At 45.7% G+C, this 19836-nt stretch overlaps 1 protein-coding gene across 1 annotated transcript in view; it reads right to left on the reverse strand.

Moving 5' to 3' along the window:
• The window catches only part of LOC119958280 (deleted in malignant brain tumors 1 protein-like), a 135843-nt gene that overhangs the window by 36095 nt on the left and 79912 nt on the right, over positions 1 to 19836 (reverse strand). The window contains exons 10-12 of the mRNA XM_038786712.1: positions 14762 to 15046; positions 10538 to 10852; positions 1949 to 2248 (exon numbers count right to left, since the gene is read on the reverse strand). Coding sequence (XP_038642640.1) covers positions 1949 to 2248; positions 10538 to 10852; positions 14762 to 15046 — 900 coding nt within the window. The remainder of the gene's footprint in view (positions 1 to 1948; positions 2249 to 10537; positions 10853 to 14761; positions 15047 to 19836) is intronic.

The following is a 19836-nucleotide window of genomic DNA, read 5'->3' on the forward strand; positions in this document are numbered from 1 at the left end:
AAGACATTCGGCATGCTTGGTTTCATTGGTCAGAATACAGGAGTTGAGAAATTGTGCTGAAATTGCACAAGACATTATATGGCCACAATTGGAATACTGTGTAATGTTCTGGTCCCCCGCGTTTATAAGTGATATTATAAAACTCGAAATAGTGCTGAAAATATTTATAAGGAGAGGCTGAATGACTGGAGCTTTTTTCGCTGGAGCGTAGGAGGCTTGAGGTGATCTTCTATAGGTCTATAAATACTGAGGGGCATAGATAAGGCAGAAATACAGCATGTTTCACTGAAGGTGGGGGATTCATAAACTATAGGAGATAGGTTTAAGGTGAGATGGGAGAGATACGAATGCGTCCTGAGGGTCAATTGTTTCACACAAAGGGTGGTGAATATCTGGAATGAGCTGCGAGAGGCATTAGTAAAGGCGGGTACAATTTTATCTTTTAAACATCATTTAGACAGTTACATGGGTAATATGGATATCGAGAGATATTGGTCAAATGCGTTCAATTAGGACTAGCTTAGTAGGGAAAAACGAGCGGCATGGACAAGTTGGGCCGAAAGGCATTTTTCGTTGCTGTAAACCTCTATGACTCTCTGATTGTGTTGTGCCCCAAAGTGAGTGCATGCGCCATGCAGAATTCTTCCCTTCCCCAATACATGGTATTTGTTTCGCATTTCTCATAATGTATAGATTCCCTTCTCTGCAGAAGGAGGCGTTCCAGGGCTGGGCGTTTGCACCGTACCTCCTAAAGAATTGGCCCACCCCCACGTCCAATCCACATAAGCCAACCTAACCTATGAACACGAAGGGACAGGTTGCCATGGCCTTTCGGCATTGCCTGTACATCTTTGGTCACTGATACGCAATTATAATATGACCCATCCACATAATATGCACATCTTTGGGCAGTAATGGGCAATTTTAGCTTGTACAATCCACCGAAGATGCAGATCTTTGGACTGTGGGAGGAAACCTGACCACCCACGCAGTCAGGTGAAGCAACATCAAACTGGAAACAGTCACCCAATGTTGGAATTGTACCAGCGTGCCTCGCGCTGTGAGACAGCAGTGTTAGCTCCAGGGGCGCCCGAGTGGCGTCCCGTTCAGAAGCTTCAGAACTCAAACTCATCACTACATTTTAATTCTGCTTGGTTTTGCAAGACGCCTTTCTATATCCTCATTACTCATTTTTTGTTCCTTAGGGGCAGAGAATTTCTTTATTCTGCGACTAACACTTGCTCTAATTGATGGTGACATGTATCTGAAATCAACTGTCATTAATTGCATACCAATCTTTTTTTAACGCCTTCCATGTGACATGGGAATCGACGGCTAGACAAACATTCATTGCCCATCCCTAATTGCCCCTTGAAAGGGGGCAGGTTATCAGTCCCAACATGTTGCTGTATGGGTCCAGATACACATGTCCGAGAGACCATGCAACGATGGCAAATGTCCTTCTCTTAAGGAAATTGGTGAAGCAAGTAGATTATGGACTTCAATCGATGATCGTCTCGCTGTCATAGTTAGACCTTTAATCACAGAGGTATAGTCAATTCAAATTGCAGCAGCCATGGTGAGATTCGAACCTGTGTTCCCAGTGCATTAACCTGGGTGGGACCAATCCCACGGCCCGGCCTCAAATTCAGGGAAGGAAATCTACGGTTTTTACCTGGCCTTGTCGTCCATGTGCCCCCGAACACACTACAGCAGGCTTCGCCATTAACTGTGATCGACAATGACTGAGTCAAGCCATTCCGTCCAAGATTAACTGAGCATGGGCAGCACTATTCTGGCTTGTCATTGCTCTGAAGAAATGAGGAATTATGTGCACCGAAATACATCCACATCTTGTGCCCTGCATTGATTTCGCTCATCTTTAACACCCACGAACTTCATCGCACCTTCCCAAAGTCTCAGCAAATACAAACTACAGATCACTTACTTATCACACGGATTTGCACAGCATCGCCAGCTGTGAAAGAAATCCACATGCCGGACACATCCCTTTCATAGAGGCAGCTGTAATTCCCTCCGCTATTGGCGCTTACATTGACGAGACTAAAAGTTACAGCAATCTCGTTGGGATTGAGCACCTTTACTTCAGTGGTATATGAATCTTTCATCAATTTGAATCGACCCTCCACGTAACCATTCGGAGCTGTGCAGGTGATCCTGATAGAACCTCCTTCCACGTGAACTGGAATATCAGGATCCTGGGAGATGGTGGACCGCTCCGATCCATCTGAAATTAACACGACAGAGTATTGTTACTCCAATTAGCATCTGCACGACTGTTCCTCTATGTAAATCTCCATTCACGATGCTCAATTGCAATATTTACACAATCAGGTGGATCTGATGAAAACTGTCATTCGCCAAATGATTATTTAGGGGCGAAAATCGATCGTTAAATTTCGTTCAGCTACCACAAGTACCCTTTAGTACTGAGGCAGACTGAAAGCGGCCAACTGCAGGCCAGATGGCACACATATGTGTTCACACGGTTCACATGGCGAATGAATAATTTGTCATATGAGCAGAAGCTGAGGGCATCACGGTGGCACAGTGTTTACATCACATGGCCAGGGACCATGCTTAATTCATGCCTCCGGTGACTGTGTGGAGTTTGCATGTTCTCCCCTTTCTGCGTTGGCTTCCCACAGTCCAAACGTGGGTACGGTCTGTGGATTGGCCCCTTAGCTTTATGCCATTTAAGATGACGAACAATAACTTTCAATAAGAGGCAGGAACTGGAATAAAACAGTAGCAGCTGGGGAACCAGACAAATAAATAGTGCTTCGGATTTTTTTTTATTTTAAAGATATGGGGTGATTATTTGACGATCAACTTTTTGCGCTCAAAGCATTCTTGAACTGTGTGCAAACAAGGTCCTTTTTACAAGATTGCAGTCCAGGTCAGTATTGCTATTTGGCTTCACATCCACATCTCCTGATCTAATGTGGATAGAGTTGGCAATCTGTCTGATTACTCAATTAACATGCTTGGCCGGTACCTCTCTTCCTCACGTTAGGGGTGTAACATGTGTCATTCATCAGGAGCAATGCATGACCATATATCCGCGAAGCCGACAGGACAGGTCGAAGAGCTGATGCAGAAACAAATTGGATACTCGTCTTTAATAGCCAAACAGTAAAACATAAGAGCAGGGTGCTTGTGATCGGAGTTTTACACAACGTTGGTTCCGCCACAGCTAGCATAATGTGTGGTTTTCTGGTCGCAAAACTATTGGAAGGATATTATTGCAGAGGCGACAGGACAGGGCAGATTCACCGGAACGTTGCCAGGGCTGGAGCGCTTTAGTCCATGAAGAGAGGCTTTTTGGAGTGTTGTTGTTTTCCTCAGAACAGAAGAAGAGGAGTGGGAGATATGGTTGAGGTGTCCAAAATTAGCAGGGGATATACAGGGTAGATAGTAAGTCACATAGAACAAAGAATAAATAACAATCATAGAATTATCATCGAATTTACAGTGCAGAAGGAGGCCATTCCGCCCATCGAGTCTGCACCGGCTCCTGGAAAGAGCACCCTACCCAAGGTTAACACCTCCACCCTATCCCCATAACCCAGTAACCCCACCCAACACTTAAGGCAATTTTGGACACTAAGGGCAATTTATCATGGCCAAACCACCTAACCTGCACATCATTGGACTGTGGGAGGAAACCGGAGCACCCGGAGGAAACCCACGCACACACGGGGAGCATGTGCAGACTTCGCACAGACAGTGACCCAAGCCGGAATCGAACCTGGGACCCTGGAGCTGAGAAGCGATTGTGCTATCCACAATGCTACCGTGCTGCCATAATGCAGCATAGGAAAGAACCGTTCGGCTGTCCACGCCTGTGCTGACCTAAACTAAAACCATATGCGTTTGCTGAGTCCGTATTCTTTCATTTAGACCCTATTCATATATTTGTCTAGATGTCCCTTAAATGCCGCTTTCGTACCTGCTCCCACAATCTCCCCAGGCAGTGCGTTCCATATATTTGCCACCCTCTGTATAAACAACTTGCCTCGCACATCTATTCGAAATATTCCCCCGCGCTCTTTAAACCTATGTCCCCCGGTACTTGACTCTCTTTCCCTGGAAAAGAGCACATGACTATCCATTCTGTCCATGCCACTCAGAATCTTGCAGACCTGTATCTGGTCGCCTCTTAACCTCCGTCTTTCCAGTGAGAACAGACCGTGTTTATCTAACCTCTCCTCCTTGCTAACTCTCTCTATACCAGGCAGCATCCTTGTGAACAGGTTCTGCACTCTCTCTAAAACACCTACAATCTTCTGGTGGTGTGGCGACAAGAATTATACACAATATTCCAAATGAGGCCTAACAAACGTCCTCTTCAGCTGCAAAATGACTTGTCATATTTATATTCAATGCCCGACCGATGAAGGCCAGCATGCCGTATGCCTTCTTGGCCACCTTATCCATATGCCTTGCTACTTTCAGTGATCGGTGAACATGCCCAGAAAGCTCTGCCTGTCGATTCTCGAAAGAGTTCTACCAAAGAGTTCTAACAAAGAACAAAGAACAAAGAAAAGTACAGCACAGGAACAGGCCGTTCAGTCCTCCACGGCCGTGCCGACCATGATGCCAGACTGAACTACAATGTTCGACATTTCCTGGGTCCGTATCCCTCTATTCCAATCCTATTTATTTATTTGTCAAGATGTCACTTAAACGTCACTACGGTTCTGCTTCCACCACCTCTTCCGGCAGCGAGTTCCAGACACCCACTACCCTCTGTGTAAAACACTTGCTCGTCCATCTATTCTAAATATTTTCCCTTGCGCTTTTAACCTATGCTCCCAAGTGATTGACCCCTCTACCCCGGTGAACAGCCTCTGACGATCCACTCTGTCTATGACCCTCATAATTTTGTAGACCTCTGCCGGGCCGACCCTCAACCTCCGTCGTTCCAGTGTGAACAAACCGAGTTTATTCAACCGCTCCTCATAGCTAATGCCCTCCATACCAGACAACATCCTGGTAAATCTGTTCTGCACCCTCTCTAAAGTTTCCACATCCTTCTGGTAGTGTGGCGACCAGAATTGATCACTATACTCCAAGTGTGGCCCAACAAAGGTTCTGTACAGAAACTAAGGTTCTATACAGAACCTTATTCTGTAATTCCTACATGCATTGGACCTCCCAAAGTGCATTACCTCACATTTGGCCGGATTAAACTCCATCTGCCATTTATCGGCCCAAGGCTCCAACCAGTAAGTATCCTGGTCTATTCTCTGACTATCCTCTTCACTATCCACAACTCCACCAATTTTTCGGTCGCCTGCGAACTTACTAATCAGACCAGCTACATTTTCTTCGAAATCATGTACATACACTACAAGCAACAATGGCCCAGATCTGATCCCTGTGGAAATCCGTTGGTCACAGCGTTCCATTCAGAAAAACACCCTCCTACTTCTGCCCTGTTTTCTGTGCCCAAGCCAGTTCTATATCCAACTTTCCAGTTTCCTCTGATCCCATGTGACCACCATTTGTACCAGTCTACAATGAGGTACCTTCTCAAAGTCGGTACTGAAGTCCATGCATGCAACATCTATTGCCTTTCCTTCATCTATCATCTTTGTTACTTCCTCGAAAACCTCGATTCAGTTATTGAGGCACGACTTGCCCTTCACAAAACCAAGCTGTCCATCACGATTAAATCCATATGCTTCCAAATGTGAGTAAATCCTATCTGTAAGAATCTTTTCGAATAATTTCGCTACCATTGACGTCAGGCTCACCGGCCTATAATTTCCTGGGTAATTCTTGCTGTCCTTCTTAAACAGTGGAACAACATTGACTACTCTCTAGTCCTCTGGAACTTCTCCTGCAGCCAATGAGAATACAAAGATTACTGTCAAGGCCTCTACAATTTCCTCCCTTGCCTCCCACAGTACCCTGAGGTGTATCCCATCATGCCCTGGGGACTTATCTACTTTAATGCTTATAAAGATGCCCAACACCTCCTAGTTACTATTATCAATATGACTCAGATTATCTACACACTACCCAGTATTCCTCATCCACTAAGTCCCTCAGTTTGCTGAATACTGAGGCGATGTAATTCATTTTGTATCTCACCCATTCCCTTTGCTTCCATACATACATTTCCATCAATGTCCTTTAATGGACCAACACTTTCGCTGGATACCCTCTTGATCTTTAAATATATATAAAGCGCCTTACTATTTTCCTTAATCCTGTTTGCCAATGACATTTCATGACCCCATTTAGCTTTCCTAACTCCGACCTTAAGGTCCTTCAATTCTTGCTTTATATTCTTCAAGGGCTGCACCTGTTCTAAGCCGTTTAAAACTTACGATTCTTCCTTTATCTTTTTGACAAGATTCATAATAATCCTTGTCATCTAGGATTCCCTATAGTTGCCACCCTTATCTTTCGTCCATACAGTTGTGTGCCGGTCCTGGATTCTGATCAACTGACATTGAAAGCCTCCCACATGCCTGATGTTGATTTTCCCGCAATCGGCCTCTCCCAGTCAACAATCTCCAGATCCTGCCTATTGTGTTCTAATAAGCCTACTCCCTGTCTCACATTTTCACCTGAGGACCACTCTTGTCCTTTTCCATAAGCAGCTTAAAACCTACAGAATTATGATGACTGTCCCCGAAATGATCTCCTACTGAAACTTCTATTACCTCGCCGGGCTTATTTCCCAGCACCAGGTCTAATATATCCCCTTCCTCAGTTGTGCTAATTATATATTGTTTCAAAAAACCTTTCTGGAATCTGCTTACAAGTTCTGCTCCATCCATGGCCCGAGCAGTAATTGTGTCCCAGTCAATATTTGAAAAGTCAAAATCACCCACCACAACAACCATATTTTTTATGAATCATCCCAAGATCTGTCTGCATATCTGCTCATCTATCTCCCGCTGGCTGCTAGGTTTGTAGTAAACAACCACAATTGTGACAGCACCCTTCCTATTGCTGAGCTCTTCCCATATTGCCTCGCTGCCTGAACCATCCAAGGCCTCCTCCCTTAGCACAGCTGTGATATTCCTCTTAACTTATAGTGCAGTTCCCCTCCCATTTTGCAACTCCCTCATTCCTGCCTGAAGCATCTAAATCCTGGAATATTTAGTTGCCAATGATGTCCATTCAATCAAATATCTGTAATAGCAACAACATCTTAATTCCACATACCAAACCAAGCTCTACGTTCATCTCAATAACCTGAAATACTCCTCGCATTGAAACTAATTCACTTCATCCCACCAAACCGTCTGTGTTGAACAACCACTTCCTGTCTGCTCTTCCCCTTAATCTTACTGGCATTAGTCTGTAGCTCTCCCTCAGTTATTTCGCCCGTTGACCTAACGCTCTGATTCTCACCCACTTACCACACTAGGCAGTTCAACCTGTTTCTCTGCCTTCCACTTTTCTCCTCACTTGCTTTTGTTTCTATCCGCTCTTTGCTACCCTCTGACATACTGCATCGGTTCCCATTTCCCTGCCACATTCGTTGAAACCCTCCCCAACAGCACTAGTAAGCAGCACCCACGATATTGGTTCCAGTCCTCCGCAGGTGTAGAGTTTCCTCTACTGTGGAAGGCTGAAAATCCATGGGGGACATCAATTTATAATTTATTATAAGAACATAAGAACTAGGAGCAGGAGTAGGACATCTGGCCCCTCGAGCCTGCTCCGCCATTCAATTAGATCATGGCTGATCTTTTGTGGACTCAGCTCCACTTTCCGGTCCGAACACCATAACCCTTAATCCCTTTGTTCTTCAAAAAACTATCTATCTTTACCTTAAAAACATGTAATGAAGGAGCCTCAACTGCTTCACTGGGCAAGGAATTACATAGATTCACAGCCCTTTGGGTGAAGAAGTTCCTCCTAAACTCAGTCCTAAATCTACTTCCCCTTATTTTGAGCCTATGTCCCCTAGTTCTGCTTTCACCCACCAGTGGAAACAATCTGCCCGCACCTATCCTATCTATTACCTTCATAATTTTAAATGTTTCTATCAGATCCCCCCTCATCCTTCGAAATTCCAACGAGTACAGTCCCAGTCTACTCAACCTCTCCTCATAATCCAACGCTTTCAGCTCTGGGATTAACCTAGATTCATTCCTCTGCACACCCTCCAGTGCCAGTATGTCCTTTCTCAAATAAGGTGACCAAAACTGAACACAATACTCCAGGTGTGCCCTCACTAACACCTTATACAATTGCAACACAACCTCCCTAGTCTTAAACTCCATCCCTCTAGCAACGAAGGACAAAATTCCATTTGCCTTCTTAATCACCTGTTGCACCTGTAAACCAATTTTCTGTGACTCATGCACTAGCATACCCAGGTCTCTCTGCACAGCGGCATGCTTTAATATTTTATCGTTTAAATAATAATCCCGTTTGCTGTTATTCCTACCAAAATGGATAACCTCACATTTATCAACATTGTATTCCATCTGCCAGACCCGAGCCCATTCACTTAACCTATCCAAATCCCTCTGCAGACTTCCAGTATCCTCTGCATTTTTCGCTTGACCACTCATCTTAGTGTCATCTGCAAACTTGGACACATTGCCCTTGGACCTCAATTCCAAATCACCTATGTAAATTGTGAACAATTGTTGGCCCAACACGGATCACTGAGGGACACCACTAGCTACAGATTGCCAACCAGAGAAACACCCATTAATCCCCACTCTTTGCTTTCAATTAATTAACCAATCCTCTATCCATGCTACTACTTTACCTTAATGCCATGCATCTATATCTTATGCAGCAACTTTTTGTCTGGCAACTTGTCAAAGGCTTTCTGGAAATCCAGATATACCACATCCATTGGCTCACCGTTATCTACTGCACTGGTAATGTCCTCAAAAAATTCCACTAAATTAGTTAGGCACGACCTGCCCTTTATGAACCCATGCTGCGTCTGCCCAATGGGACAAATTCTATCCAGATGCCTCGCTATTTCTTCCTTGATGATAGATTCCAGCATCTTCCCTACTACCGAAGTTAAGCTCACTGGCCTATAATTTCCTGCTCTCTGCCGACCTCCTTTTTTAAACAGTGATGTCACGTTTGCTAATTTCCAATACACCGGGACCACCCCAGAGTCTAGTGAATTTTGGTAAATCATCATTAGTGCATCTGCAATTTTCCTAGCCATTTCTTTTAACACTCTGGGATGCATTCCATCAGGGCTAGGAGACTTGTCTATCTTTAACCCCATTAGCTTGCCCATCACTACCGCCTTAGTGACAACAATCCTCTCAAGGTCCTCACCTGCCATAGCCTCGTTTCTATCCGTCGCTGGCATTTTATTTGTGTCTTCCACTGTGAAGACCGACCCAAAAAACCTGTTCAGTTCCTCAGCCATTTCCTCATCTCCCATTATTAAACTCCCTGCTCATCCTCTAAAGGACCAACAGTTACCTTAGCCACTCTTTTTTGTTTTATATATTTGTAAAAACTTATGCTGTCTGTTTTTATATTCTGAGCAAGTTTCCTCTCATACTCTACCTTACTCTTCTTTATAGCTTTTTTAGTAGCTTTCTGTTGCCCCCTAAAGATTTCCCAGTCCTCTGGTCTCCAATCTTTGCCACTTTATATGCTTTTTCCTTCAATTTGATACTCTCCCTTATTTCCTTAGATATCCACGGTCGATTTTCCCTCTTTCCACCGTCCTTCCTTTATAATGTTAATTCTCACAAGTAGGCTTACATTAACACGGCAATAAAGTTATCGTGAAAAAAGCCCTAGTCGCCACATTCCGACGGCTGTTCGGATTCAAAGAGATGGAATTCAGAATGTCCAATTCACCTTAAAGCACGTCCTTTGGGTATTGTGGGAGGAAAGCGGTGCACCCGGAGGAAACACACGTAGACGTGGGGAGACATGGAGCCAGCTCTACCAAAAGCCGCAGGAAACTACAAACGGTCGTGAATGTAGCCCAGTCCATCAGGCAAACCAGCCTCCCATCCATTGACTTTATCTATAATTCCCGCTGCCTCAGAAAGTCAGCCAGCATAATTAATGACCCCACGCACACCGGAGATACTCTCTTCCACCTCCTTCCGTCAGGAAAAGATACCAAAGTTTGAGGTCACGTACCAACGGACTCAAGAACAGCTTCTTCCCTACTTCCATCAGACTTTTGAATGGACCTACCTCGTATTAAGTTGATCTTTTCTCTTCACCTTGCTATAATTGTAATATTATATTCTGCAGTCTCTCCTTCCTTCCTAACGTCCGGTATATTTTGTTTGTACAGCATGCTAGAAACAATACGTTTCACTGTATACTAATCCATGTGACAATAATCAATCAAATCAAATCAAATCAAAGAACATGCAGACTCCGCACAGAGAGTGACACAGGTCGGGCATCGAACCCGAGACCCTGGCACTGTGAAGCAACAGTGTTAACCAGTGTGCTGCCGTGCCGCCCCTTCACACAGTCGATTGTCTCCCAATGTGACGTCCACCTTTTGATTGGGCGGTCGTCCTCTTACCTGGATTGCAGATCACGCCCGAATCTTCGTGGTGGCCGCAGTTCTCCCTTCCCCATCCTGAGAATGAGCAAGACCAGAGGGTGCGCTCTGACCCCACGCAGGCCACGTCGTCCTTCCAGACCTTCCCGGTGCCTTGCCCGAAGGCGCGGCTGCTGGGTGTGGACAATGCAGCGCCGCAGCCCAGCTGCCTGCAGACCACTCTGGCGTCCCGGTTGTCCCAGCTGTCGTCGCAGACCGTCCCCCATTCTCCGTTGTAGTAAACCTCCACTCTGCCGGAGCAGCGATGGGTGGCATTCACCAGCCTCACCCGCGGCCCTGCAATAACAAGAAGAACATCTTACTCCCGATTCCTGCCTCATATGTACCTTGAGAAGAGTTATTCTGATTAATTCCCGTCCTTGTTACTGCTCATAATTCAGAAGTTTTGTTTCTGAACGTAAGGTGGCAATTTTATTCAGCATTCAATGCAGTGCAGCACGGTAGCATAGTGGTTAGCACAATTGCTTCACAGCTCCAGGTTCTCGGTTCGATACCCGGCTTGGTTCACTGTCTGTGTGGAACATAGAACATATAACATTACAGCGCAGTACAGGCCCTTCGGCCCTCGATGTTGCGCCGACCTGTGAAACCATTCTAAAGCCCAACTGCATTATTCGCTTATCCTCCATATCACTATCCAATGACCATTTGAATGCGTTTAGTGTTGGCGAGTCCACTACTGCTGCAGGAAGGGCATCCCACGCCCTTACTACTCTCTGAGTAAAGAACATACATCTGGCAGCTGTCCTGTATCTATCTCCCCTCAATTCAAATCTATATCCCCTCGTGCAAGACAGCACCATCCGAGGAAAAAGGCTCTCACTGTCCACCCTATCTCATCCTCTTATTATCTTGTATGCCTCAATTAATTCAGCTCTTAACATTCTTCTCTCTAACGAAAACAGCCTCAAGTCCCTCAGCCTTCCCTTATAAGATATTCCCTCCACACCAGGCAACATTCTGGTAAATCTCCTCTGCACCTTTTCCAATGCTTTCACAGCATTTCTATAATGCGGCGATCAGAATTGCACGCAATACTTCGCACCAGAGTTTTGTACAGCTGCAACATGACCTCATGGCCTCGAAACTCAATCCCTCTACCAATAAAAGCTAACACACAGTACGCCTTCGTAACAACCCTCTCAACCTGGGTGGCAACTTTCAGGGATCTATGTACATGGACACCGAAATCTCTCTGTTCATCCACTCTACCAAGAATCCTACCATTAGCCCAGTACTCTGTCTTCCTATTATTCCATCCAAAATAAATCACCTCACACTTTTATGCATTAAACACCATTTGCCACCTCTCAGCCCAGCTCTGCAGCTTATCTATGGAACGTGTATAGATAAGCCTCTGGAACGTGTAACATCCTTCCGCACTGTCCGCAACTCTACCGACTTTAGTGTCATTTGCAAATTTATTCACCCATCCTGGTACGTCCTCCTCCAGGTCATTAAAAAAAATGATAAACAGCAGTGGCCCCAAAACAGATCCTTTTGGTACACCACTAGTTACTGAACGCAAGTCTGAACATTTCCTATCAACCACCACCATTTGTCTTCTTCCAGCTCGCCAATTTCTGTTCCAAACTGCTAAATCACCCTGAATCCCATGCCTCCGTATTTTCTGCTGTAGCCTGCCGGGGGGAACCTTATCAAACGCTTTACTGAAATCCATGTGCAACACATCAACTGCTATACCCTCATGCACCTGTTTGGTAACCTTATCAAAGAACTCAATATGGTTTGTGATGCACGACCTACCCTTCACAAAACGTTCGCCCCGTGTGTGCGTGTGTTTACTCCGGGTCCTGCGTTTCCTACCACAGTCCAAAGATGTGCAGGTTCGGTGGATTGGCCATTCTAAATTGCCCTTACTGTCCAAAATTGCCCACAGTGTTGGGTGGGGTTTCTGGGCTTTGGGGACAGTGTGGAGGTGTGGTCTTGAGTATTGTGGTCTTTCAAAGAGCAGGTGCGCACTCGATGGGCCGAATAGCCTCCTTCTGCACTGTAAAATCTATGATTCAATTATTGATTACTTTGTGCAATACAATTTGATGAACCTATTTGGAGATTGGTCTCAATGCTCCTTTTTCCCAAACTAATTTACAGGACGTGGTTGTGGCTGACTAGACCACTTATTTCCCATCCATAGTTACCCCTTCGGAAGAGGAGGTTAGCTGCATTTTGCATTCTTGATCAGATGCAGACCCACTGTGCTGCTTTGCAGGAAGATCCAGGAATTGGCCCTGCTATTTTGACGGACCGGTTGTATCATTGGATTTGAGGCGCAGAAGGTAGCCGTTCGGCCCATAGAAACTGCACCGGCCCATGGAAAGAGCACCCTACGTAGGTCCACGACTCCACACTATCCCCGCAATCCAAATACTAACATTTTCGATATTAAGGGACAAATTAGCATTGACAATCCACCTACATTGCACTGCATTGGACTATGCGAGAAACCAGAGCAGCAGGAGGAAACCCACGCATACATGGGCAGAAAGTGCAAACTCCGAACAGACAGTTACCCGAGGCTGTAATTGAACCTGTGAGGCAGCAGTGCTAACTACAGTTCCACCGTGCAACCCACGGTGATAGTTCTGCAGTCCGCATGGTGAGTGACTCGGAGGGAACATTCAGGTGCTGGAGGTCGCCTGTATCTGCTCCAGTCGTCCTTCTGCATGATAGTGGTCTTGTGTTTGGAAGGTGCTTCCAAGAAGCACGGCGCTGAAGTGCATCTTGTTGAATGTACAGACAGCTTCTCCTGTGGCTCTCTCTGTTTGAGTGGTCAAATGGTTCTGAAATTGGTAGCAATCAAACGGGGCTGCTTTGTCCTGGATGGTGTCAGGCTTCTTCAGTATTGTTGGATCGGCACTCATCCAGGCAACTGGAGAGTGCTCCAGACTAAAGATTTTATGCTGGTGAGCAGGCGTAAGGGAATGGGGATTGGAGATCATTGTTGCAGCTTCCCTTGTCTCTGATCGGCAGACATTTACAACACAGATATTTATGTTCTCTCCTTCACGGGACTGTGACTGTCAGTGGCTGCGCCTGCATTTATTTCCAATTCCAAATTGGCCTTGAACTGATTGACCCGGAAGTGGCATCACATAAGGGCCCAGACCACCTGCGGAAGGCATATATATATCTCCCGAAAGAATATCGTTACAGAACATAGAACAGAGAACATACAGTGCCGAAGGAGGCTATTTGGCCATCGAGTCTGCACCGACCCACTTAAACCTTACTTCCACCCTATCCCCGTAACCCCTCCTCACCTTTTTTGGTCACTAAGGGCAATTTATCATGGATAATCCACCAATCCTGCAATTCTTTGGACTGTGGGAAGAAACCAGAGCACGCGGAGGAAACCAACGCAGACACGGGGAGAACGTGCAGACTCCGCTCAGACAGTGACCCAGCAGGGAATCGAACCTAGGACCTTGGCACTGTGAAGCCACAATGATAATCGCTTGTGCTGCGTGCTGCCCAAAACTGCACACTTTTGGTCACTAAGGGGAAATTAACATGATCAATCCATCTAACCTGTACATCTTTGGACAAAAAGGCCCAATTTTATCAAGACAAATAAACCGACTGTCCACATTTGTGTACACTCATGGAGAATTAATGAAGATAAATCCACCAAACCTGAGCACCGCTCAGCAAAAAGCGGATATATATCATGGCGAAAACACAGATACTGCACAATGTCGGACACCATGGTTGAATTTTAGCATTGCAATCTACCTAACTTGCACATGTTTGAACGAGAATTGACACTTTAACGTGGCCAGTACACGTAATGTGCTCATATCTGGACACTGGGGATAACTTTTCCATGCAAAGTTGCACTTTAATGTCAACCGATAGGGGGATCCGGGAATTGTCTGCGTGAGGGGGCCGAGATAGTCTGCCCTGTATCGGAGGTCGGTGGAGACTCGATGGGCTGCACTGTACTGTTTGTACTGTAAGTTATATTGCAACTCTGCCACTGCTGCCCAATTTCTGCTATAGCTGTAATTGATTTGATTTCATTGAATAAAGTAAATTCCGGAAGGAAAACACCTTCATATTACGGTGTGCAATTTCAAAAATGTACCTGTATAAAACTGGAAAACATCCAGGGAATAATTCAGGAACTGTAACTATTACTAAACTAAGGCAAATCTGACTCACGTGTGAGAGTTATTTCCAGAAGTCGACTCAATGGAAAACTCAGCCATCGCGAAGACACCTGCTTCCGGTAGGAACACATGTACCTCCCTTCGTCGATGTCGGTAATATTCTGAATGGTGTAGGTGAGGGACTGCTGGTTGCTGGTGCTGTTCATCACAGATGTCGGACCTTTAAGTAGCTGCAAGCTGCCAGTCGTTTCCCCATTTGGAATTTTGCACATAATGGCGACTGTTTCTCCTGCAACATAAGCCGGGGAAGCAGGGCTGGCAGCGATCGTTGGAGGATCTGAAACAATAACCACAGCAATATTCATTCCAGCAAATGTAGCAGCTGGATTAAGTAAAATGGGAAGACAGTAAAATCAGTTTACATTTCACATCAATTTTCCCCTGTTTTGGGCATCATCTTGCGTCCCTTCCAACGCATATTTCGTATGTCTTTCACATTTCTCAAAATGCATGGGTTCTCTACAGTTAAGACGGAGACTTTTCAGTGCTTCGCATTTGCATTGTCACTCCGAAAGAGCAACTAACATCTTCCCACTTCCCTGTCATAACCATAAAGCCAACTAACCATTGGATACTAAGGTGCAAGTATTTTTGCCGAATTGATCTGGTCTCCATATTTTGGACTCCACATTTACTTTAGCTGAACTAATCCACCTCATTTGCACAACATCGGAGATTATGCCCAATCTAACTGAACTGAAGGCCTTTGGACGGTAGGAGGAAACCGGAGAACCGGTTAAGGACAGCAGGGTAGCATGGTGGTTAGCATAATTGCTTCACGACTCCAGGGTCCCAGGTTCGATTCCCGGCTTGGTTCATTTTCCTCCCACAGTCCAAAGATGTGCAGGTTAGGTGGATTAGTCATGCTAAATTGCCCTTGGTGTCCAAAATTGCCCTCAGTGTTGGGTTGGGTTATGAGGATAGGGTGGAGGTGTGGGCTTGGGTAGGGTGCTCTTTCAAAAAGCCGGTGCAGACTCGTTGGGCGGAATGGCCTCCTTCTACACTGTAAATTCTATGAAACCCACGCAGACAAGGGAAGCAAGTGCAAACTGCAAACAGAGAGTAACACAATGTAGGAATTGGCCCCGTGTCCCTGGCACCGTAAGAGAGCAGTGGTCGCCAATCGGGCGCCGTCGTGACGTATACTTCAGCAACTTCAGAACGTGCACTCTCTTCCGCCCATTTCATTCATTATTTGCTTTTGCCAGAAGCTTGTCCATTTAGTAAATATAGTTGCTTTGTGGCTTTGAGGCAGAAATGCCCTTTATTCAGCTATTACTCTCATTAATGTTGATATGGAACTCAAATCGACTGTTATTAAGTCCCATGCTAATCATGTTTAACGTCTTCCATGTGACATGGACATCGCTTGCTGGACATACATCCATTGCCCATCCATCATTGTTCCTTGAGGAGAAATGTTTAAGAGTCATATCATAATGCTGTATGGTTCTGGAGCCGCAGTGTGGCCAGCACAGGTAAAAATGGCAGATTTCCTTCCTTTAAGGATATTAGTGATTCAGATAGATTTTGTACGTCTATCGATGATCGCCTCACTGTCATCGTTTAAACTTTCATTCCAGACGTTTATACAGTTCAAATTGCACCAACAGCCAAGGTGGGATTCGAACCTGAGTTCCCAGGGCATTAACAACTCCGCCCCTGCCTGCACTTCATATGATAGAATTTACAGTGCAGAAGGAGGCACACACACCCTGTCCCCATAACCCAGTGACCTCAGCCAAAACTGAGGGCATTTTTGGACACTAAGGGCAATTTGCCATGGCCAATCCACCTAACCTGCACATATTTGGACTGTGGGAGGAAGCCGGAGCACCCGAAGGAAACCCACGCAGACACGGGGAGAACGTGCAGACTTCGCACAGACAGTGTCCCAAGCCGGGAATCGAACCTGGGACCCTGGAGCTGTAAAGCAATTGTGCTAACCACTATGTTATCGTGCTTCCCAGGAAAGATTCGGCCTTCTCTCGGCCCTGGCCTAGATGTAACTCCAAATACACTCCAATGGACATGGCTGTTAACTGAGCTTGACAATCACCGAGTAAAACCATTCCGTCCCAGGGTAACTGGGAATGGACAATACACTGCTGGCTTTGCGATTACTGCTCACATCCCCCTGAAGAAATCGGAAATGAAGTCCCCCAAAATCCAGCCATTTCCCCTACACTACATAGAGTTATGTATGGATCAGATCTCCGTAATATCACCAATCGTTAAGATGCAACATCTTCATCACACCCTCGCAAACACTCAGTAAATAGAAATGCAGTGTCACTTACTGAGTACACGGATTATCAGAGCCTCGCTGGCTGTGAAAGAAATCCACATCCCAGACACATCCGTTTCATACAGGCAGCTGTAGCGCCCTCTGCTATTGGAGGTTAGATTGTCGAGAGTAAAATTTACAGCGATCTTGTTGGGACTGAGCACATGTTCTTCAATGGCATTTGACTCTTTCATTAATTTGAATCGACCCTCCACATAACCACTCGGAGCTGTACATGTGATTCTGATAGAACCTCCTGCCACGTGCACTAAAATGTCCGGATCCTGAGAGATGGTGGGCCGCTCCGATACATCTGAAATGAACACGACATGTAATGTTACTACAATTGTAGTCCACAGACATGTCCCTGGGTGTTCATCGCAATTCACAATCTTCAGCTTCATTCTTGCACAATCAATTCGATCATATGAAAGCGTTCAATTTGCAAATGGTTTTTGAGGCGAGCAAATCATCGTTCAGTTTAGACAAACTGCCACCTGTTCTTTTAAGCATGTGGGGGAGAGACTGAAAGCAGGAAATATGAGAAGGGATGTGGTCAATGCAGGAAAGAGGGTTTTGAACCTAAATGCGCACAGTATATCGAATAACATAAATGAGTTCGGGGCACGGGGGGTGGGGGAGGGGCGGGGGGGGTGTGGGGGGTGAGGGGGGGGGTGGGTACGTGTGTTTGAGTAGGGTGATCATTGATCGGCACAACATCGAGGGCCGAAGGGCCTGCTCTGTACTGTTCTATGTTCTATGTTCTAAAGGAAGATGGTTGTGGTGGTTGAAGGCCTATTATCATATCTCCAGAACGTTACTGGAGTTCCTCGTCGTAGTTCCGATGCCCAACCACATCTAGCTGTTTCATCAATAGGGCCTTCCATTGTAAGGGATTTTAACGGATGACTGTACAATTTTCAACACCATTCGTGGCTCCTCAGAAAATGAAGCAGTCCATATCTAAATGTTGAAAAATCTGGAATTTATCCAGGCCTGGGCTGACGAGTGGCAAGTTTCATTTGCGGCACACAAGTGCAAGACACCGACCATTTCCGAACAGAGCGGATCTAAACATCGCCCCTTGACGTTCAATGGCATTAACATGCCTGAACGTCCCACAATCAAAATCTGTGGGGTTTCCGTTGATCAGAAACAGTACTGGACTAGTCACATTAATCCTGTGGCTACTAGGGCAGAACAAAGGCCAGGAGTCCTACGCCGGGTAACTCATCTCCTGACGCCCAAAGCCTGTACACCTGTACAAGTTACAAGTTAGGAGTGTAATGGAATACTCTCCACTTGCCTGGATCAGTGCAGCTCCGACAACACTCAAGAAGCTTGTCACCATCCAGAACAAGGAAGTCCGCTTCATTTCTCCTCCTTCCATAAACATTCAAACCCTCGACCACCGAATGACAGTGGCACGATTCACACGATAGCACTTTCACAAACCACGACCACTACCATTTCGACGGAGAAGAGCAGCAGATCTCTGGGAGCCCCACCACCTGGAAATTCACCTATAAATCACTCACCACCTTCACTTTGAAATACATCGCCGTTCCTTCATTGTTGCTGAGAGAAAGTCCTGGATTACCCTCCCTCGCAGCACAGTTGGGTCCCTACAACTGCAGACTGCAGCGGTTCAAGAAGGCAACACACCATTACCTCCTGACGGGCAATTAGCGATGGTCAGTAAATGCTCGCTTTACCAGTGCCACCCAAAATCCGTGTACAAATGAAAAAAAGGTGAAGTCATCCTTCGGGGAAAGTGACCTCAATATTATAGAATTTCCTCTGCAGTTGGAGAGGGAGAAATTGGAATCAGATGGAACGGTATTACACGGATATAAAGGTAACGGCAAAGAGACGAAGGAACAGCTTGTCAGAGTTGATTTCAAGTAGAGACTAGCAGGGGAGATAGTGGAACAGCGATGGCAGGGGTTTTAGTGGTTATTTGGGAGGCACAGAATCAATTCATCAGAAGGAGGAGGAAACATGCTGAGCTGAGGTCAAGAAAGTCATTGCTCACGAGAGAAGTTAAGGACAGCACAAAAGAAAAAGAAAAACATACAAGGTGGCGAAGATAATTAGTCAGCCAGAGTTTTCTGATGTCTTCAAAAGCGAGCAGAGGAGAACAAAAAAAGCAATAAGGCTAGAGAAGCAGAAATTAGAGCGTAAGGTAACTAGTAAGATAAAATAAGATCGGGACAGTTTTCGTTCAAAACACAAAATGAAAGAGAGAGTCTAGAATAGACATTGGGACACTGGAAAATGAGGCTGGTAGCGTAATTAAAGGAAACAAAGACATGACAGAGGAACTTGAATAGTGACTTTTCATCGGTATTCATAGTGGAAGACACCAGTGGGATGCCAGAGCTCCAGGAGACTCAGGGGGAAGAGGTGAGTGCGCTGGCCATCACTAAGGAGAAGGTGCTGGTGAAACCGAAAGGTCTGAAGGTGGATACGTCATCTGGACTGGAGGGACTACACCCCAGGGTCCTAAAAGAGTTAGCCCAGGAGATTCTGGGGGCATTCTTGGTGATCTCTCATGAATCACTGGATGCAGGAAGGATCCCAGAGGTTTGGAACATGTAGAATGTAACACCGCTGTTTATGGAGAGAGGGATGCAGAAGACGGGAAATTACAGGCGGTTTGTCTGGCTTCGATAATTCGTAAGGTTTTAGTGTCCATTATTAAAAATGAGATCTCGAAGCACTTGGAAATGAATGACAAAATAGGACTGAGTCAGCACGGCTTCGTCAAGGGGAGGTCA

Source organism: Scyliorhinus canicula, chromosome 29, assembly GCF_902713615.1.
Source record: "Scyliorhinus canicula chromosome 29, sScyCan1.1, whole genome shotgun sequence".
In the NCBI taxonomy this organism is placed as follows: Eukaryota; Metazoa; Chordata; class Chondrichthyes; order Carcharhiniformes; family Scyliorhinidae; genus Scyliorhinus; species Scyliorhinus canicula.